Source organism: Cynocephalus volans, chromosome 15 (assembly GCF_027409185.1).
Source record: "Cynocephalus volans isolate mCynVol1 chromosome 15, mCynVol1.pri, whole genome shotgun sequence".
NCBI classification, from domain to species: Eukaryota; Metazoa; Chordata; class Mammalia; order Dermoptera; family Cynocephalidae; genus Cynocephalus; species Cynocephalus volans.
The window spans coordinates 53,218,061-53,242,164 of NC_084474.1; the positions used below are offsets into that span (position 1 = coordinate 53,218,061).

General features: G+C 32.3%; 1 protein-coding gene across 22 annotated transcripts in view; it reads right to left on the minus strand.

Annotated features, from left to right (window-relative positions):
• Positions 1 to 24,104, minus strand: part of RIMS2 (regulating synaptic membrane exocytosis 2) — a 637,189-nt gene that overhangs the window by 432,724 nt on the left and 180,361 nt on the right. For all 22 annotated transcript variants that reach the window (XM_063079161.1, XM_063079141.1, XM_063079151.1 and 19 more), the window contains one exon: positions 4,611 to 4,921. In XM_063079161.1, coding sequence (XP_062935231.1) covers positions 4,611 to 4,921 — 311 coding nt within the window. The remainder of the gene's footprint in view (positions 1 to 4,610; positions 4,922 to 24,104) is intronic.

The window sequence follows — 24,104 nt, forward strand, 5'->3', positions numbered from 1 at the left end:
CCAGAACTGTCAGATATTACAATTAACAGGCAATAACATTAAAACAGTTATAACTATATTCCATATAATTTTAAAAGTTAAGTAGAGATATGCAAGAAATAAAAAACAAACCCTAAATGGAACTTCTAGAGATAAGAATTATAATGTCTGAGGTGAAAAACCCATTTGACGGGGATAATGGAAGATTAAACACCGAAGAGGAAGAAATCAGTGAATTTGAAGACTAATCAGTAGAAACGAACCAAAATGAAACAAAGAATGAGAAATGAATAAAGATTTTAAAAACTGAAAGAGTGTCATAACATTGTCACGAGACAATGTTAGGTGGCTTAAGGTACATGCAGTTGGAGTTTTTGAAAGGGAGGAGAGTATGGAGAGCACTAAGAAAAATTTGAAGAAATAATGGCCAAAAATTTTTTAAATTGTGTGAAACTACAAAACCATAGATCCAAGAAGCAGTACAAACCCCAAACACATGAAGAAACATGAAGAAAACTATACTAAGGCACGTCATAATTAAATCACTCAAAGTCATCAATAATGAGAAAATGTTAAAATCAGCCAGAGAAAAAACACATGTTATGTAAAGAGGAACAAAGATACAGATGACCGCAGATTTCTTTTTGGGAATAATGCAAGAGAGAAGAGAATGAAGCAAACATCATTAAAGTACTTAAAGATTTTTTTAAATTCTGTCAACTAGTATTCTATACTTACTGAAAATATCTTTTAAAAATGAAGGCAAAATAAAGATGTTTTCAGACATACAAATGCTGAAAGAATTTATTACCAGCAGAACTGCACTTACAGGAAATGTTAAACAGAGTCCTTAAGACAATAATAATAACAATATAATAATAATAATAATAATAATAATAATAGTAATAATATCAGATAGAAATATGTATTTACAGAAAGAAATGGAAATATATAATTTAAAAATATTTAAATATCTTTAGAAGATAATTGGCTGCTTAAACAAAATAATAGTGATGTAGTGTGGAGTTTATACCATATTTATTTATTTATTTATTTATTTATTTATTTATTTATTTATTTTTTAATTTTATTTTGTCGATATACATTGTGGCTGATTATTGCTCCCCATCACCAAAACCTCCCTCCCTTCTCCCTCCCCCCTGTACCATATTTAAAATACCATATGTGACAACAATGCCATAAAGATTGGGAGGGGAGAAATGGAAGTGCACTATTGCAAGGCTCCTATACTACACATGAAGTGCTATAGTATTCTCTGAAGAAGGAATATGATATGTTAGAGATGTGTTCTATAAACCCTAAAATTAAAAAAATGAAGAGTTATAGCTAATAAGTCAGCAAAGGAGATTAAACGGAATATACAAAATAAAAGAAGACAGAAAAAGGAAGAAGAAAGGGAACAAAGAACAGGTTGGACAAATACAAAAAAAGAGCAAGACTGACAGACAAACCTAACCATACTGATAATCATGTTAAGTGTAAATTATCTAAACACCCCAAGCAACAGATTGTCGTATTGGTAGAAAATTTAGACCCAACTATATACTGTCTATAAGAAACACAGTTTAAATATAAAGACAAAAATAGAGTAAAAGTATAGATAAGATATACCATGCTAACATTACTCAAAAGCTGGGAAAAGCAGTGGTGATGATATTCAGATTAAAGTAGGTTTCAAATAAAAAAATATGACCAGGAATAAGGAATGCTACTGCAAAATAATAAAGTGGTCAGTTAATCAAGAGGACATTAAAAACCCTAAACATTTATGTCTATATTAGCAGAGCTTCAAATACACAAAGCAAAAACTGATAAAACTGCAAGGAGAAAAAGACAAATCCACAATTATAATTGGAGATTTCAATACCCTTCTCTCAATAATTGATAGAACAAGTAGGTAGAAAATCAGCAAAGATATACTAGACTTGAACTAACAGTGTCAATCAACATGACTTAATTGATGTTTAATAGAACAGTCCACCAAACTACAACAGAATATTCATTCTTATTTCTAAATACTACCAAGAAACAGCCTGGAAATGGAAATTTTTTAAAAAATCACTTATAAGAGCATTAAAAACACATAAACATCTGCCAAGATAGACCATATTAACTGGCCTACACATTAACTGGTCATTAAACAAGTCTTATTAAATTGAAAAGAATACAAGAAATAACAAACATGTTCTCTGATCACGATAAAATTAAATTAGAAATCAATAATAGAAGTATGTCTGCAAAATCCCCTAATATTGGGAGCTTAAATAACACACTTTTAAATAAACTATGTATCAAAGAAGAAATCAAAAGAGAGAATAGAAAATATTTATAACTGAATTAAAATGAAAACACAATAGCAGAATTTGTAGGATGCCACTAAAGCAGTTTACATTTAGGAGTGAATTTATAGACCCTACGTTAGAAAATAAGAAAGGTCTGAAAGCACTGGTCTCTTCTTTTACCTTAAGAAGCTTGAAAAAGAAAAGGAAATTAAACCCAAGCAAGCAGAATAAAGGAAACAAAAAAGCAGAAATCAGTGAAATACAAAACAGAAACAAAGACACCAAACACTGGTTCTTTGAGTAGATCAATAAAATTAGTAAACCTGTAAGACAGACTAATTTGGAAAAGAAAGAGAAGAAACAGGTTACCAATATGATGAAGAAGTGGTGGCAGCTCTCAGAGGATTGTTTTCTTGCAGGATGGCAGCCTTTGCATTAAGAAATGTATTAAAAGATATGTATTTGTTCTCATTACTACCTTATTCAAAAATTAGATATAGGCTTTCAGCTTCCCTACAATGATGAATTAATTACTCATAAATTAACTGAATTTATTTTTAAAGTGCACAATTTCCTGACAAAATGCATTCTTTCATTGATTCATTAAAAATTCTATCTCCACTGGTTATCACTTTCTTTATATATCTATATCTATATATCTATATCTATCTATCTATCTATCTATCTATCTATCTATCTATCTATCTATCTATCTATCTATCTATCTATATACTTGGACAATTATAGTTGCCATTTTATGGACTCTCTTGATCTCTGAAGTCCTTGTGTAGTAGACACTGCCAGTGACCCACCCACATTGCCTCATCGTCCATCATTCCCTTCATAGCAATTGTCTTCTTACTGTAAGCATTTGTAATACTCTGCCTAAGTGCCTCCTCCAGCCACAGGAACATGTTTGACCAGCAAGTTCCAGAGAGTTAACAACCCACACGAGCAGCCCTGAACCAATAACAGAAGAGAGTTGATGGGCAAATACTCCAGCTTCCTTGCCCATTATGTAGGATAATTCTGAGGTCATTCTACCCTGTCTTCCAGAAGACTCTAGAAGATTGAGACAATTGCCAAAAGAATTAACCTACACTCGATTGCACCCAGTACAGTATTGTGTTCTTCCTCTTAAATGTATCATTTCCCACTCCCCATACAGGTGGTGCCTGGGATTGCCTTCCAAATAAACTATGCATCCAAATCTTTTTCTGCTTAGAATGGACCTCACTCTAAGATGGTTCTCTACCCTCAAATTTCTTGGGTTCTCAATATTTCACCCTGAGACATATAGACAGTATTCCAGCCATGAAACCACATCATTTTGCCCAAAGATAGGATTACATGTTCTGTTTCACTTTTTATTACTTTTCAAAAGAGCTGGTATAACCATTATTTTATTATTTTCTCAAAACATAGCAACATATTGGAATGATGGTTTTAGACACCATCTAATGTAACTCCCAGTTATCTTACTTGTTATGCCTGATACCTTGGAACCAACCATGATATAAGTACAATTTAGATTTGTTTTTCCACAAAAGCATGACTTTGTAGTTACTTAAACAGAAATGTATTTGCCACTTCTGAGAACAGAAATAGTATAAACCAGGTGTTTTTGTGTTTTTAAATTTTCAATTCAAACAGAGGAATAGGGAATAGAAAAATAATCTTCCCATGAAAATTTTTTATTCTCCCCCTTCCAAAATGTAGGAAACATAAGGACCCTAAATAATATTTTTCAACGTCTAACACTTTGAACATGGAGAAGCCCATAACTGAGCCAAAATATTTACAACAGAGTTAGCCCATGGATACATCAAACTCATGAAATCCTTCACCATAAACCTACTGTTTGATCTGCATTTATTTGTTTGGAAAACCACATCACCCTTTAGCCCAGGATAGAACCTTCCGAGACATAGTTAACCTCTGCCATTCTCTTAACTCCCACCTCCAGTTAGTCCCATAAATCCAACCTCTATAAAGAGTCTTAAAACCATCTCTTCTTCATTCCCATTTCTCCTATCCCTGTTTGTCTTTCCTATGACAATAACCTCCTACCTAAGTTCCCCAGTTTATTTCACTTCTTTATTCTGGTAAATCTACCTGATAACCTAACACTTCCACATCAAACCTAAGATAGTTCAAATCTATGATAGCTCAAGTCCTGAACATTACACTCAGTATTTACATAAAACATGTGCACATTGACATCATATTTAGGCAATTCAACGTTGCCTAAATGTTTTATGTATTTTAATTTGTTTGGAATGAAAATTAAAAATAATACGTTTCCTAAAGATTAAACAAAATGTTTACCTGTCTGAAGCTATGTCACTGGAAATTTGGTGCTTCACTCCTGACCCATTTTTAATAGAATCCTGTCTTGTGAGCCCATGAGATCGACTTTTCTCCACTGCCGGTACAGATAAGTCACCTGAGTGTCCTTGGAACTGGGCCTGCTTATGTAGTTTTGCTTTCTTCTCTTGAGGCGCCTCCTCATTTCGCAGTCCTTGAGGAACCTTTTGATCAGGTTGCTGTGGTGTATTAGATCCACTATTATAAAACCATGCTCCTGATTTAGTGAGGATTTCTTGCTGTTTTCGGCACAAATTACATACCCACATAACCTGCACACAAAGACACAGGGAAAATAAATTAGTGCTCCCAAAAGTTAAAAACAAACAAAAAGAGAGACAACAAATCAAACCAACAGAAAATTATATAGTTATCCTTTTGAAGTTAAAATGTAATTCAGATTAACTGCTACCATAAATTAAACAATTTATCCCTTCTTTTAATTTTTTCAGGATACTTAAAATAGATAACATTTACTGACAGAAACACCAAACCAAAGTGTCAAATTACTAATTCTTTATTTGTCTTTCTTAATTATATTATATTTAAATTAGGGGCATGGTGAGTATACAGAAAATGGATTTTGAAACTAGACAGGTGGGTTTAAATACCAACTTCAATAAAATTTTTAAAAAATAAAAATAAAAATAAAATAAATAAATAAATAAATAAATACCAACTTCAAGATCAGAAACTTTGCAACTTCAACAAGGTACTGAACCTTCATTTCTATAAAACTTAGTTTCCTTAATGATAAGATAGAGAAACAAAGATAATACTTATCTTTCTGTATTGTTTTGAGGATTAAAGACTAGAAATAATTTATATAAGATATCTAGCACAATACCTGGTATATATATTAAACTTCCAATAAATTAGCATTTAATATTAAGTTAATCTTCTGTCACCAATTATATTATACTTTTTGAGAGAGTTTTTATTTCTTTTTACATAGCTCTTAATGTCTAAAACAAAGCTAGAAACATTGTTTATCATCAATAAAAACCTACTAGTTGCTCATAATTTGTAGTAGACACTCAATTACTTTTAATATGGTAAAAAACACATAACAAAATTTACCATCTTAACCATTTTTATGTGCACACTTAAGTAGTGTTAGGTATATTCACATTGTTGTGAAATTGATCTCCAAAACTTTTTGTGCAAAATTAAAACTCTATACCAATTAAACATTAACACCCTTTTTCCACCCTCCCCCTAGCCCCTGGTAACAATCATTCCGTGCTTGATTTTTTTTAATAGATCTTTTTCAGACGACAGGAATCTATGTATATTGTAATTAATATCTATGTGACCAGAAAACCCTTCACCCTCAATTAATCAGAAAAAAATAAAATCATATTATCATGAAATAAAAGTTGAGTTCATATTTCAAATGAATATTTGCTAATGTTTTATTTATGTTTTATTTATTTACTAGAACTTACACAGCTCTCCAGGTTGCTAAATATTATCTCACATTTAAATAAGTTATAGTAATATAGATATCATAGAAAAAAAGATTCAACATGGTGTTCTCAACCAATACAAGGACATTTTTGTAAAATACCATTTAAATTTTTTGCTTAATTGTCCATTATTCTAGTTCATATTGCTTGTATGGTTCATATCAAACAACATTGTACTGGATCACTTTTTATTATATTGCTCTTTCACTGTATTGTATAAATTTCTTTTTTCCCTAACTAACTTTGAAGCTCATTGGAGGCAGGGACTATGTCTTCTACTAGCATAATAAGGCCTTATAAATTATAAAGTAGTAAAATCTTCTAAATGCTTGCTAACTTGAATTTGTTTGAAGTTCTGGAGGAAATAAGACATTTGATATTATCACACCAAGATTTATGTTTCATCAATTTCCAAAAGAATAAGTAATCAACAATGTCAATACATGTATCTATTTTATTTTTATAAGTAAATAATTAAGTATTTTTGAAATGAAAATATCAGTATCTCGCTCTAATTAAAAAATATATATATACATATATATATCATAGTTCAAATTTCTTTTGCTATTATTGGTTTGAATAGAAATAAAATATAAATATATATAACCCACCAAGTCTCAAAAAATCAAATTTCACATAAAATTTCCAGCCTTTCAATGCCATCTTGTGACAAACAGAAGTATTGCAGATCTCTTTTAAAGGCACACTAAATACAGAACAACAAAATAATGTACAAGTAAATGAAGTTTGGATTTCAACTTTTCTGTTTTAAACAAATTACTATTCATATTACAATGATAATCTATGCTAGATGATTCTAATATATGAACTTATCTGTAATATGTTACACTCAGAATAATGAAGTATGGCATTCTTTTGTGCCTGATAATTAACAATGAAGCAGAAATGAGAGTTTGTGACAGACAATTATTTAATAATTGCCATCTGCAGAAACAACCTTTTGCGACTTCCTGTCACAAGGTAGGTAGATTACTTAACATCTTTTAGAGCAGAGATTCTCAAATAATATCCCTGCAGCATCGGTATCACCTGGAACTTGCTAGAAGTGCAAATTCCCAGGTCCCATCCCTAGCCTACAGAATTAGAAACCCTAGAGCAGAGCCCAGAAAGCTGTGGGGTTTTTTCCCCCAAAACCCTCCATGTGATTCTGATGTTTACTAAAGTTTGAGAACCACTGGTGTAGGGCAGAGATTTTCAGTTCAATATGTTGAGTAGGTTACAGGTGTGCTCCTCAGAGTGGCTAGGTAAGGCCAAAGGAGTCCATGAGCAGCCTTGTCAGTTTACCAAGGTGTGAACTACCAATTGTACAAATAGTATCATTTCTGTGTAGCACAAAATGAGAAAAAGGCTTGGAAGCACTATGGGCTCCATTTTCTTCATCTGTTAACATCCAGTGGACATTAATGTAAGATAAACAAGCATAAGATATAAAGAATGATGTTTGACTCTCATTAAAGACTCTCTGTGTGCTGATATCTTTTCTCATGCCCCCTGTAAGCTATATACATTGGCTGCTCTTTTTCTGACTAAATCATTTGGTTCCTCCTAAACTGCTAGCTCGTATTGTCTTCATAGCCTAACGCCCAAATTACCTTCATTTTCTTCTTTTACCATCTCCTCCTATTCATGGATTAATAGTTTATGAATCTATAAAGCTCAGGAATCCTAAATCCACTCATTTCAAATAGTACAGAAGAACTCACACTTTCACTCGCAGCACTTTACACACATACCAACCCAACTTATAAATTGATGATACTGAACTACCTCTCACAAACACATAACACATGCTGTGAGGTAATTTTTCACTAACTAACTGTGAAATGATTAATATCTATTACAGATAAAGTCTGTGTCCATGGAAAAAAATTTAACTAATTTGGGAATAAAAGCACAAGACTTTTGTTAATGGAACCCTTTAAGGAATTAAGTTAACCATCAACTGTATTTTGTGATGAATGTTGCTAAAATATCTTAGAAATATGTATGCCTGCAAATATTCATGGTTACAGCCTATTAGTTTTGCTTGTCCTCACAATTATCAAAAACATCTAGGCCCTGAGAATACAAAGATATATACAATTCAAAATTATAAGGTATTATGACCTGTCCTAAGTATGCCAAATGTTTAAAAGTAAAATAGCAACATTAAGAGACGGAATACTAGCTAATAGCACAAATTTGTCACTTATTACCACATGTTCCATTCCACAAACATCCTTGATGGGGTTGAAAGACAGAAAAAACTAAGGAAAATACAAATACCTTTTTAAAGCCACAACAATTGTAAGCATAACATTTACACTGAATAGTCAAAGAAAACAAAAAAAGGTTATGTTAGGTACATACAATAATTTAAAGGAATCTAAAGGTCTTTAAAATTTGTGATTTCTGTATGAACAGGGATAAAAAATAATATAATTCAAAGAAGGGTGCTAATGAGATCATAGGCCAAGCTCTTATAACCCAGCTAATTCTACACAGAAAAAGGAATTCACTAGACTCCACCTCTAACCATTGCCAACCTGCTTAGAAATGTGTGCATTTGTCAAAGAAGAAATAAGGTGAAAGAGTATAAATTGATCAATGTAACTCTATCATATGACTAGAAAGTCATGAAAGATTTTGGCTAGCTATTTCACGAACTTATCTCCTTCTCCTTTTAGAAAACTACATTTTCCAGCCTCCCTTGTAGTTAGTGGCCATGGCCATATGACTATATTCTAGACAATGGATTATAAGTGGAATGGTGTGTGCCATTTCCATGACCTTTAAAAACTTTTATTTGCTATCTTCACGCTCTTCACTCAAGACCTTGGAAATAAAGCAGCCAGAGAAGAAAAAAGAACTTGAACGAGCACTTGGAGGAGAGCCCTTAACTGATCAGGCATAACCGGTGTGGACTTCACACAGGTGAGAAATAAATTTCTATTATTTTCAGCTACAACGACTTTTTGAGTTTATTTTTTACAGTTGATAGCATTACCTTAACTAATTCACAGTCTTTTTAATGTACATGTTCTATAGAATGTATATCGCTAGCACAATCAAAATGTGAAGAACAATGCACTACTAGAACATGGATATTAAAGAGCTTCAGTGTTGTTCACTGACTCACAAAAACCAATTGTGCATATTTCTTCCCAGCTCTGCATTCCATGAAGTAATGTGGGTTAGCTTGAAACCAGCTGTGGTAGGTGTATTTAGACTACATAAATTGGAAAACATGAAAAATCAGAGCTTTTTTTAACAGAGCTGGTTGTAAGCTTTCATGAGAATACTATGTTTTACTAAAAGAATAATACTACATTGAGTAAACTTAAATGAAGTAGGTAAACTTAAATGAAGCTGTAATTTACTACAAAAATTAAGATCATAAAATTCCAATTTATTTACAGATGGGCAAATACCTATTACTACTAATTCACTAATTTTTAATTCATTCATACAATACTCACTAAATGGCTAACATACACCAGACACTATGCTAAGAGCTAGTGAATACAGCTCAAAAGACATAGATTTTACTGTGGTGCTTAAAGTGTAGTAGGGAAGACAATATGAAAACAAATAATTGCACAATTATTGTTTATATTACAATTATGATAAATGCTACAAAAAGAATATATTCACACCATAATCCTTTGATGCCTTCTCCTCTGGCCCAGGCTTTGTTTTATAATAACAAAGATGCAGAGGAGATCTGCAAGAGGGCTTGTAATCCAGAGAAGCTCAACAAAAGCATTACCCTCTAGTTGTTCCCATCATCAGGTCCTTGGTGCCTCTGTTTCTCGAAAAGTGGAATTCAAATGTATTTAGGGCTAACCTACAAGCCCCTCCCCCAGCACTGCCACACACTGAAAGGGTTTTGAAAGTTCACACACAGGCCCATCCTAAAAGATTAAGGTTTTCAAATAGTTTCCTTAAGCAATTAAGAGATCACTGTAATCTCTATATAATAGGCCTTTGGATTATAAAACAAAAATCAGAAATTTCCTTTATCTGATACTCCTGAGACAAACAGTAAGACCTTCCAGGATTCCCCATGAACTGCACACACAGCATATCCAGCTATAGCCACATTTGCAGGCTGAAGCAGGAGTCTGTCAGGGACTTCCATAAATCTCTCAGGATGTAGCAGCAGTATAGAAGAAACTTTAACCTCAAGCATTTCCAAGTCTTAGGTATTACAAACTCTTCTCTGTTGGCTATTGTTATGGCTTTGAAAAATTACACATGCAAAAATGTAGCTGTTTATTTCTCTATTTTTGATCTGATTTCTCTCAAAAGCACACTAACCGAATTTTTCTTTAAAGTCTCCCACTAAATTTTAGTCTGATAAAGAGCTTCTTTGGATAAATTCTCTACTTCTGATATTTCTACCCCTTTTCTACTCTTCTCCAAGAAAGTGTCTAGGTGTTCTGTGGGGTTTCTGCTGCTGCACCCTGCAGCTCATCTAATTCACAGTCTGGTTCATCTCAACTTAGACTAGATTGTTCTCCACTATTAGCTTGATCTCACTTAGCTCCCACAAGCACTGTTGACTCCTCTTAGTCTCTGAATAATCCTCTATTCAGCCATGGTCCTAGCTGTCTGTTTTGCAGTCTTTTCTGCAAAGTCACCTCATCCCTCACTATGGGTGAGTGTCATGACAGAGACATACAGCTATTTTTATGTCCTTCGTGCCACCCTGAAACTAAAGATAGATCTGGAAAACTAATTATGGCCTTTACTTGGCCTTTCTTAACCATGATGCACTACCAAGTTCACTCTGAAGTACATGGGCCCCACATGGATGCTGGGGCATCCTGAAAAGTGATTCCCTTCCAAAAATCTCAAATATTAGAAGAGTTAAAGCTGCCCTCCTCCTGGGACAAAGCCTAGAAAGAAGAGATTGAAACTTACTTTTGATCATCTACTGACCTTACCTCTGTTTTTTCTCCTCCCCACAATGTACAAGGATAGAAAGGGCAACATTTTCCTTGACTTCTCTTTTCTGTTTACCTAATACTTTCCTCGAGTACCCGCAGGCTTGAAGTAATGAGCTTTATTCTTCCCATCTCATTCATTTCATAGCTTCCCTTAAGCTATCCATTGCCTTAACGGCAAAAGGAAAAAAAGAAGCCAGCTTACTGATGAAAGAATCTAAACTGGAATGCACTTCAAATATAATACACCTATTATACTGTGATTTGAACATTGTCAGCTATGTTCAGAAATTAACATTTGCCTAAGTACACAGTATGGACCAGATCCACGCCCAGATTCCTCTGGTTGATTCCTCTGCTTTGGGCAGTAGTGGCAGGATGAGAGGAGGCAGGCTGGAGAGGATAGAAAAGAAATCTAGTCCAGCCAGGGTGGGTCTTTAGGGAAAGTGGCAATAGCCTTTATTATCCAGAGCTTATATTACTTAAAGAAAGAATATCCAAAGTACCAAATTTTTAATATATTAACTGGAGACAGTAATCTAAAGAATATTAATTGAAGACAGTATTCTAAAGAAATAGCACAACAGATCAAAGGTAAAAGGGCCTGGAATAAAATACTAGAAACTAGAAAACAGCTGGTTTGGAGAGTCATAGGAACAATGCATGGAATTGCTGAAAACAAGAAACTGCTGCCCGTGGTTGAACTTTAACATGCTATTTAATGCATGTTATTATTAAGCTATTTCCTTTGAAAAGGAACAGATAGCAGTATCAGAATTATTGATTCATTCATTTACTATGTGAGTATGCTCCAAACAGATTTGCCAAGGGAAACTAAAACTGGCTTCAACCAATTAAATTAGAGAACTGAAGTGGTTAGATCACTGAATATTAATTTCCATGACCTAACAATAAATAAAATATTAAATTAGAAAACTAAGACAATTAAATAATTGGGTAGCAATTTCAACAGCTCTATAATTAATATGAGGGGTCCATCTCCCATGTTTTGACAATTTGAAATACCAAATATTAATTAAAAGACAGGAAATGATAAAAAGAACAAAAGACAATTTAACTGAAAATACAATCATGCATTATATTGTCATATAGTTAGCATATTAAAAATTTTAGTTATCTGCACTACTATTTATCAAAACAAAATACACAATTGAACAAAACACAATGTAACTTACTTAAAGCATCAGAGAAATTATAAAGAATTAAAAATTATAGTGAGCTCTACCAGTCTGCCTAAACTTTAACTTTTACCCCTCTCTCTACTTTCCCCAAACTCTATTTTTATTTCTACAAGTTATTTTGTTTTATGCCATGATACAAATTGGAACTTTTAACATTTTTCTGCTAAAAATAGACATGGCTTTTAATAGAAAGACTTTTGTTTCTATACCCAGAATTTTAGCTAATAAACAAACAAACAAATAAATAAACGGAGAAGAAATAAAAGGAGATGAGCAGAGCTGAAGCCTCAGGCCTATTGTGCTCCCAGTCAAAAAGCAGACAGCAGTGGCTGACAGCACAGCCCTTGTGAGATAACAGAACTGAAAATGCTCCATTTGAAATGGGAAACTAGAGTCAGGTTCACTTCTTGATGCCTGGGGCCTTCTTTATTAATAAAAGAAGCTGAAAAAATGCTATGGAAAGCTCCTCAAGCTACAGCTTCCATGGAGCTGTGGGCTTAGGCTAGTGGTACAATCTTGTGACTTTGACAGCAAAGGACTTGGTTTGTATATATGAATTTGCAAGATCACTAATTTAAAACATCACTAACATACTAATTTGCAATATCACTAAATATCAAGACTGAGGCAAGACCTCATATCACTAATAAAAACCTATTTCTGGACTGGGGATCCCCGAGACTGCATGAAGGCAATCAAAACACTGTTGAAGAAGGTGTAAGTTCAGGGGAAAGAAGGAAGAGAGGGAGAGAAGAGGGGTAGAGAGGAAGTCCTAAATGGTTTTAGATTTGACTACTACCAAACGTTAAAGACACAGATATCTCAAACTTGTTCAAAATACTGCAGTGGGAAAAAAAGAAAAATCCCCCAACTCATTTTATGAGACTAGAAAACTTTTAATGGCAAAATCGTATAAGGTAAAATTCACAGGTTTCAGAGATTATGGATATCTTTTTTAGGAGCCATTTTTCAGCCTACCATAGACAATATAAAAACTATAGACCAATAGCTCAAATGGAAATGTATGCCTAAGTCTTAAATCTTAAGCCAAATACTAAATTTCATACAGCAAATAAATGTGAGAAAAAAATAAACAAAGAAGAACCTATTGTGACAAAGTGGGCATTACACCAAAAATGCGATAATAGTTAATTTTTGAAAATATATTAATGTAATTTGCCACATTAATAGATTAAAACAGAAAAAATCATATCAAGAGACACTGAAAAAGTCATTCAGCATTCATGAAATGCAGTATTCATTTGTATGAAAATAATATTAAGTCTAGCAAATAAGAAATAGAAAAGCAATGCTTTCACCTGATTAAGGCTACCTACAAAAACTATATCCTTTTTTATATTTAAGAATGAAAGGTAAGAGCATTCCCTTTAACATCAAGAGTGAGCTAAGGATCCCCAGTATCACCACTTCTATTAGACTCTGTCCTGGCAGTGCTAGCCTAGTAAATCTCACACACACACACACACACACACACACACACACACACACACACACACACACACACACACACACACACTCTCTCTCTCTCTCTCTCTCTCTCTCACAGCAGTGCTAGCCTAGTAAATCTCACACACACACACATGAGAAAGGATGCAATAAAACTGTCCTTAAGTGAACACTATTTGATTGTGAACACAATTTGATTATGATAGAAAACCCAAGAAAATCTACAACCAAAATATTAAAAGTATTAAAAAAGCTCAAAGTTTCCTGGATCAAAGATGGATAAACCAAAATAAAAAGCATTCCTATACACAATCAACAACCAATTACAAAATATTAAATAAAATTTTAAAGATACTATACAAACCTTCAAATTAATGGTCAACTTCAAACTAGACTATTTTTCAATGATGTTTATACATTATTCTGTTACAAAGAAAAATAGTATACAAGATTCCTGCAAATAAGTCTTTAAAAAGGCAAGACCTCCCATTAAAATCTATAAAACTTCATTGAAAGACCTAAAAGCGGACTTACATAAGTGGAGAGATATACAATTTGGGGATAAGACCAAAAACCACAAGGATGTTAGTCTGCCCAAGTTAAATCTATAAAGTTCAATGTAATTTTAGTCAAAACTCCTACCATGTTTTACATGGATTTTATCAAGCTGATTCTAAAATGAATATGGAAAAGCCAAAGATAAGGAGAATCAAGATAATTCTGAAGAGAAATAACAGTTTAAGGTAGACTTGCTCTACTTACTTTAAAGTGATAGAAATTAAGACAGTGTAATATTAGTAGAGATGCTAAATAGAACATGGAGCATAATAGAGGATACAGAAACAGACTCTCACATATGTCAGTGTTGACCTTACAAATTAGTGGAGAAAGGATACACTAGTCATAGTTGAGACAACTGGCTGTACAATTTTATGCGGAAAAAAAATAGATTCCCACCTCACACTATATACAAAAGTCCATATAAATGGATGAAACAATGAAATGTGAAAGGTAAAACTTCAAAACTGTTAGAACAAATGTCAAGAAAATATTTACAAAATCAGGCACAAACTACAAAAGAATGATAAACTTGACTACATTAAGATTTTTTAATACTTTTGAATAGTAAGATAGTAAGATAAAATAATGAAATTTTTTAAAAAATCTGTGAGAATTTTTATTGTAATGTAATAGTTAGCAAAAGATATGCATTCACAGTATATGAAGAACTCTGAAACTTATATTGTTTAATAAGAAACAGACAAACATCACAGTAAAATGAATATGCAATTTCACAGAGAAACCCTGCTGGACAACAAACCAAAAGATGCTTAATCTCATCAGTCAGAAAAATGCACAATTAAAACAAGTTACCATTTCACACCCATCAGTTTGGCAACATGTTAAAGTCTGACAATACCAAGCATTGGAGAGGAAGTAAAGGAACCAATACAAACATTCCTCTCAGAATTGTAAATTATTTCAACCAGTTTGAAGAAATATTCTGCAGTATCTAATGAAACTGGACATGGCTATCTGTACTCTATGACCCAGAAATCTTACTTCTACCCTAGAGAAATTCTCAAGCAGGCACAAAAACACATGAACAGAGATGTTCACTGAATACTATTTCTATTAGAAAAAAATTTACATAACCTAAATCAATATGACAATAGATAAACTATCATATTCATGCAACAGTTCAGCAATCAAAATGAATAAATTAGATTTAGGTGAATCTAAATTTTGAGATAACTTTCAAAATACAGAATTAAACAAAGAAAGCAAGTTTCAGAAATATATACACAGTATGATACCGTGATATAAAGTTTAAAACCTTGAACAATAATATTATAGACAGTTTAACAGTGTATATGTATAAAGTTAAACTATGCAAATAAAACCATGCATGGAATGATAAGTGAGCAAGATAATTACTATATTTCTCAAAAAGAAAACTACAAAATAAATATGGCAAAATGTTTAGATTTGTATAGTTGGTTAGTATTATTCCCTAAACATTTTCTCATTTGAAATTTCAAAATAAAAAAGAGGGATAAGAAAAAAACAGTGAGAGGAGATGGGTATGTATAATTAAGTATGTCAAACTAGTAACTAACAAAGGTAAACTGGACTAGTGAAAATATTGACAGTAATCACACTGAAGGTAAATGTGTATTTAACTTAAATGTCTTAGGTAATTGAGAACTAACTACTAAATTTTTATACAAATATAATTTTCAAAATACAGTATAGCTAACTTTCAGGGGTTTTTTGTGGAGTGGTAGAAGTAAAGGGGTCAAGCAATTACATCAAAGGGGACAAATTACATATTTGTAATATCTTATTTTTATTTTCAGCAAAGCAAGTGGCTCATTTTATAAATTTTCTGTTCTACATGAAATTATATCAAAAAACTAGCGAAGTGGTTTCCAAAGTAAATAGTCCTTAAGAAACATTTAGTTGTATAATATTATTATCAGAATAGGTAATTGTAACCTTCATAATAAATATACAACTTTAAAATCTTATTTTAATTCAAAATTACATTTTAAGCTTAAATTTCTCCAAGTAGTTTTTAAAGAAAAGAGAAATGTTAAAACAACGAGTATATCCTGCAAGATTAAGGAAACTGAACATTTCTGCAGTTATTAAGTTTTCCCACTAGTCTGTGCTATAGCACTTTGTTCAAACTGGCACAACTGGATTCACTGCATATTAGTATTACATTGTTAAACTACTTTTTCCCCTAAGAAATAAGTTAAATTTCCATTAAAAATATAGCAACTTGAGTAAAATAAAAAGGATCAGGCAAAATAAGATGAAATGTCATTATTCTACATTACAAAATGTGATATTAATTAGAGTAATTATTTTCCATCACATATTGACTGATTCAAAGACTTAATAAATTCTAACAAACATACTATAAGTTGACAGTGTTCTTTTCCATCATTTAGAAGAACTTACAAGTTATGATGCCTAAATTATAGAACTATAAGTCATTGCAGTAATATCAAAGTAAAATTACAGCTTTAAAAGAGGAGAAAGTAGGTTTAATTTTTCTTAAAATAGAAAGTGTATTCACCTAGAAGATTTCACTTAAAACAGAGAACACAACATGACAATTTCTGAAGCAGATATCTTATAAAACAAAAAGAATGAGACATAATTATAAAGATTAATAGATGGTAAAGAATTTGATACTTTATCCAAATCGAAAAGAATTGGAGGTCTAAAACTAGAAGCAGTGATGGTGAACTATTGATGAAATACGGTGATATGGAATTCACTAGAACACTCTTGGGGAGGAAAAATTTTTAAATGAGGAGTATTAATTCAGAGAAAAAAAGTTCAAAATATACAGCTTCATTTATCTGTTTCTCTGATTTAAACTCTTTAAAACTTTAAGGTTAAGGGACAAAACTGTTTGGGATCTTCCACGGTTTCTTGCAAATAAATTTCCAGAAATTTATGTAGACTTCCCTTTGCAAAGTGTGTTTCTTGCTCCTGTACTGCTAAAAGGCAATAACATCACTAATCTTATACAGTCATCTGACTTGCTCCAAATGTAAGGCAAGTCTACCTTGGCCCACCCAAGGGAGATTTACTATTCTAAGAAATATAAGCTATATTACAACACCAGCCAAGGGAGACTTATTATTCTGAGAAAGACAAAACCATATTACAACATTATCATATTACAAAATCAAAGCACAGCCTTATATCTAAGCTTCAGTACATTTGTATTTTGATTCATCTCAAACTTAACAAGTACAAAACAGAATTCCAGACCTTCACCCCAAAATCATTCCATCCACAGTTTTACCCTAGCAGTTAATGGTAATTCTCCTTCCTTCCGGTTTGCCTTGGGCCAAAAATCTTGAAATTAACTCTCTTTCATATTCCACATACATTCCAACAAAAAAATCTTTTTGGTTTTACTTTTAAAATACACCTTCAGAGTTGACGTCTCACCACCTCCACCACAATTACCCTAGTCTAAGTCTCCACCATCTGTCATGAAAATTATTGCAATAACCTTATAACTAGTCTCCCAGCTTCCATCCTTTTCCCACTCCTCTCATTAATCAAACTCTACAAAAGTGTCAAAGTAAGCCTTTTAAAATGTAAGATCATATCACCTTTTTAGTCAGAATATTTTAATACTCCCTGTTTTGCTCAGAATAAATGCTAGCTAGAGTCCTTACAATGATCCAAAAGGTCTTCTGCAGTCTCACTCTAACCCTGCATCTCACCATTCTCTGCTTCTTTTCTCCATGCTCACTTGCTCTGACCCAGCCACACTGACTTCATTGCCATTCTTCCAACATATCAAACATTTTCCTACCACAGGATCTTTGCACTTGCTATTACCTCAGTCTAGACTGCTTTTCCTCTAAACATACACAACACTAACTCCCTCCTCCCTTTGAAGCTCAACTGTCACTTTTTAAGGCCATCCAAATTAAAATCCCAACACCACCCAAAATTAAGTATCTTGATTTTCATTTCCTCCAGGGCACTTAACACCTTCTAATATCTATTTATCTTATTTGTTGTCTGCAGCTCATAATTAGAATATATTCTCCAGGAAGGTGAGAGATGTTTGTCTATTTTAGTTCATTGTTATCTATACCAAGTACCTAAAATTCACCAAGATGTGTTCAGCAAATGAATGAATTACTATATTAACTATAAGTACATAACACAGTTATACGTTAATTTCTTTAAAATATGTTTGCTTAGAAAATGTCTATAATCCAAATAGTATGGGATTTCATAAAACTATCTTTAAGATAAAAATAAAATAACATTTAAGAACTTTCCAAATCCAAGTATAATTATGAAATATTTTTCTGATAAAAATACTTAAAATTCAAAATGAAGAAAAAGTATTTTAAGATTATTTTTATGTGCATTAAAATTGTTTAAATAGTTAAATGAAAACATAGTATGTATAGCTTATCTCAGGTTTCCAAACTTTAAATTGAGGTACACCTTTGGTTTATTCCAATTGCTTTTAGAATCTTACTGGGTCTTTTATTGGGGTGGGAGGACACATTTATTTTTCTGGATAAGCATCCATTTTTATGTATAATACTCTTAACAACATATAAGGGTACTTCAAAAAGTTCATGGAAAGATATGTCATCTTTTAATTCTATTTTCCATGAACTTTTTAAAGTACCCTGGTATAATTATTTTTCTGACAAAAACTCTAAATATAGGCTAGTTTTGTAACTATACCAATTAAGTATTAATAAAATACAAATAGTGATCAGATACCTCTCATACAAGTCATGCTTCCTGATTTCAAACTTACTACAGAGCCAGTTATAAAGACAATGTGATACTGGCAAAAGGATAGGCATATAAATCAATGGAGGAGAATTGTCAGTCTAGAAGTAAACACATATACATCTATGGTCAATTGATTTTCAATAAGGGGTGCCAAGATCATTCAATGGAGATAGTCTTTTCAACAAATGGCATTGGAGAAATTGAATTATTATTTTTCACAAGCAAAATAATAAAGTTAGATCCCTGCTCACACCATATACAAAAATTGATTCAAAGTGAGTCAAAATCCACAATGTAAGAGCTAAAACTATAAGATTCTTAAAGGATAAACAGGAATAAATTTTTGTGACCTTGGTTAAGCAACTGCTTCTTAGCTATGACACCAAAAGAACAAGTAACCAAAGAAAAAACAGGTAAATTGGACTTCATCAAAATGAAAAACTTATATGCATCAAAGAAATTTTTAAGAAAATGAAAACACGACCCACATACCGGGGAAAAAATTTGCAATTTATATACTTGGTAAGGGTCTAGTATCTAGAATATCTAAAGACCACTCAACAATAAAAAGACAAATAACACAATTTTAAAATAGGGGAAAAAAATATTCTCTGGATATTTCTTCAGAGAATATATACAAATGGCCAACAAATACACGAAGAGATAGATGCTCAATGTCATTAATCATTAGGGAAATACAAATCAAAAACCATAATGAGATACCACTTCATACCCACTGGGATAGATATAATTGTTTTTTATTTGGAAAATAGTAAGAGTTAGTGAGAATGTGGAGACAATGCAACTCTTGTAAATTGTTGGTAAGAATGTAAAATGGTATAGACACTGTAGAAAACAGTTTGATAGTTCCTCAAATACTTAAACATAGAACTACCATATGGCCCAGGAATTCTGCTCCTAAGCAATTTCCAAGAGAATTGAAAATACATCAATGTTCACAGAAGCATTATTTATAACAGCCAAAAAGTATAAAAACCCAAATGTCCTTCAATTGATGAATGAATAACAAAATGTGGTGTCTCCATACAATGGAATATTATTTGACCATAAAAAGGAATGAAGTTCTAATTCTTGATACAACACAGATGAACCCTGAAAATATAATGCTAAGTGAAAGAAGCTAGACACAAAAGACCACATATTATATATATCCATTTATATGAAAAGTCCAGAAAGGATAACACCATAGAAAAAGAAAATAGATTAGTGGTTGCCAGAGAATGGGGGGAGATTAGAGTGACCACTGATGGGTACAGGGGGTTTTTCGGGGAGGGGGGGTGATGGAAATATTCTGAAATTAGATAATGATGATGGCTGCACATTAGTCATGTACTAAAAACCACTAACTTATATATTAAAATAGTGAATTTTATGTTATATAAATTGTATCACAATTAAAAAAAATTTTTTTTAAAGAATTTTTTTACAAAAAACCTCTTCTACAGAAAATCTCAGGCACAGATGGTTTTTGTCTTATTTCCTGAGCCCAAGATTTGCATGTAAAGTAGTTTGTTTATTTGAAAGATAATCCCCAAAAGTACAAGGAAAGAGTAGGGAAGTGAAACAGCAGGGAGGAGAGCCAATAAATGTCAATGAAAGAGTAGGTTATTTCTGGGAGCAAATGGAGCTTGGCCATAATGAGACCCTCTCAGAATCATGCCACTGAGAGTCAAGAAGGCTGGCACTTCTTTCTCTCACCTTTAGGTTAGGCCTGTCCCCTTAGCCATAAAATGCCCCTTGGCAGAGAGATGCAGGAAGCTACTAGTATGCTCAGGAGCCACTTGCAGGTATCATTCTGAGGTGGGCTGAAGGCATATAAGTAGGGTACATATTGCAATTGCTACAGTTTTACAGGTGAATTCTACCAAACTTTAAGGAACTATTAATTCATATCTTACATAATTTGTTACATAAAATTAAGATATAAAAAATAATAAAAGTTATACAGCTCATTTTATGAGGCTAAAGTAATTTTGACACAAGACAAGCAAAGCACAAGCCAATTCCACTCACAGATATTTGAAGCTAAAGAAAGCCAAAACTTAAATAACAAAATCCTAGACAACTATAAAACATGTCATATCACAGTCAATACCATTTAACCCCAGGAATGTAAGGATGGGGCAACATCAGAAAACGTAGTTATGTAATTCAACATCTCGACAGACTAAAGGAGAAAAAAATCATACAATTATCTCAATAAATGAAGACAAAGCATTTGATAAATTTCAACACCATTTTACATTTAACATAACTCTTAGAAAACTAGGAATACAGTGTATTTTTCTAACTTGGTAATTTAAGTAGGAATAAAAGGACATTTCCTTAGGTTGGTAAAGATTATATATCAAAAATCCTCAGCAAAGCTTACACTTAATGAGAAGCTTTAGATCCATTCCCTTTAAGTTTGCACAGTACCTGACCAAATAAACCATGCTTTCTTAAATACTTTATTAGAGCATAAAGTAGTATATGTTTGCAAGATAAAAGTAAACAGAAGAATCTGAGATAACAAAACCATAAGACAAATTATCAAGCAATATAAATGCTGATTTATTTATAGGAGATGACAGAAAAGAAACTTCAGCTCAGTTATGTCATGTCGTTAAGGATCTTGATAGCTGGATAAATTGTAAATAAACTATAATGTGAGTTTTTCCATCCCAATAATCCAGAGTTATCAATTTTACAAAATATTTTCAAATCAGACACTACCATCAACTTGATGGAATAGAAACGGAAGATAAACAAATTGACCTGGCAGTCTTATTCTGCACCTATTCATGATTTTCTTAACTTAGTTTCTCAATACATCTGTAAAGTATTCACTGTAGACAACTGACAAATATCCTCAGAAGAAAGAACTGTGTCTCTCAGGAACTCTCTGGAGCAATGCATTCTTTCCCAATTAAGAGTCACTTTCCTGGAAAGGTTATGTACCCAAGCACATTTTCTTGCATATTCTCATTCCTTCTTTTATAACTCTATTGAGTTATATATGAAAGGACTGTATTACCATATTTATTTAAAGTGAAAAGTAAAGTGAGACTTTCTCTGACAAAGTTTCATTTGGCTGATTGGTTTAACAGGTCTGGCTTTGCCCATTAGTTCATATGTCCCATATTTTCTATAAACTGAAAGCTAAATAAGCAGTTCTTAGATACTTCTAAAAACAATTTAAAGCATGTGAAAAGGGAAATAATTTTATCAAAAATTATAATTGGCAGGAGTACTAAAATTAACATTTTCCAAATCATTTTTAGTATATTAGCTTAAACCGATTGCCTCTAAGTGAAAGAGTAATAAGAATAGCCATTTGATAAGTCTTGGTAAAGACTTTTTGGTATAACTTCCAGAAACTGACAGAATGAATCATTAATTGGTTAACAACATTTTTTTGGGCCTGGTGTTTTCAATTCTTTGCTTTGAACAAATTAAAGAAAACCTAAATTAGTGGACAGCTGACATATAATTAAAAATAATTTTTGGTGACAGGTTGCTATATTTTTTGTCACATAACTTGAAAAGAGTTCAAAAAATTGAATGAATTGCTGTAACCAAACTCCTTCTATTCACATCCAGTCATTAATGTGAACAAATTTCCTCAGCACTTGCATCTATAAAAATTCAGAAATAAAAATAGAATTTATACTGTAATAAGTAATATTTCTCCATGGATTTATGAACAAATTTGTAAGAAAACAGTCCCATCCATCTCATTAAGAAATAAATTTCTAGAAAATTTTTATTTCTTATATTTAAATTTTTTAAATAAAAATTTATATTTATATTAGTTCATCAATTATATATTAATCATAATTAAACTCAATACAATAGAATTTGTTTTAACTTTGTCTAATAGTCATTGAAATTTCGTAAATGTTTAATTTCAATTTATAAAGATATTTTGTTGGGAAAGAAAATAAAAAAGTGATTTTTAAAAAGATTTCTAGCAAAAAAATATACATGGATAAAATACTATGAAGGACATGGAATGTAAATACAAAAACAATGAAAAAAACCTTTCAGCTGTTAAAAATAAGTTTGTTCATGTGTTTGTTAGCTTTTTAAGGCTAAGGGAAGTTATCACGCTGCTATGTTATTTAGATTCCAAAGGATACATTTTTAAAGAGGCTATAACAGTTTTACTGTAAAATGTCAATATAGACAGTATGCTAGAATTTGTACCCTTTGTAACTACTTAAACATACGATGAAAATGATGTATGTCATCTTAAACATATGTGAGGAGGTATAAAGGTTTTTAAAAATTAAGGACTGAGATAAACACATTTCAAGATCAATGTTTCAACCGCCATCTCAGCTACTGCTTATAACATTGGGCCCCTTCCACACCTGCTTTCCCCCACCTGCAACTAGTCAGGTGCGCCAATCACAACCATCTTATACAGAGCTAAAGTTTAGGATATTTTCTGAGCAGAGCCATGTAGACTGAAAATTACCATTCTCCACAAGCCAGGCCTTGCCTACTGGGACATTTCTTCCCTTCCCTACCATCTGACTGCCAAGAAGCCAGCAGACATCTAGGTTAAGTCAGCATGGTTTATGCAGTACTACCCAGTAATATTCTATTTAATCACCACTTACAACATTGTTTCTGTAGGAAAACACACTATGAGTTCCAAGTTGGCATATTAACAATGAATATTTTTCCCCTCCTTTCCCTTCACTGCCCCACAATCTTAATAGTAGTAAACTATTCTGAAAACAGATGAAAAACCACATATTCCTGAACACTAACAGAATGTTAACTTCTGGTATTGACATAAAACAAAACCTATCTATGTCAATCATTTCCCATTCATTCTAAATTAAGATACAAAGGATAAATATGCTCTCTGGGCCAGGGAAAAGGTTCATACTTATCAACTGTTTTTTGCTTTAAACGCTTAAGCCACTGATTATCTATACATAATTTTATTCTTCATGCATGTTCTATCTTTGGAAATCTAGGATGTATGACATATTGATTTTTGAGTGTGTTATCACTGAAAGAAAGGCAGTGCTTCAAGTTTAGAAAGGA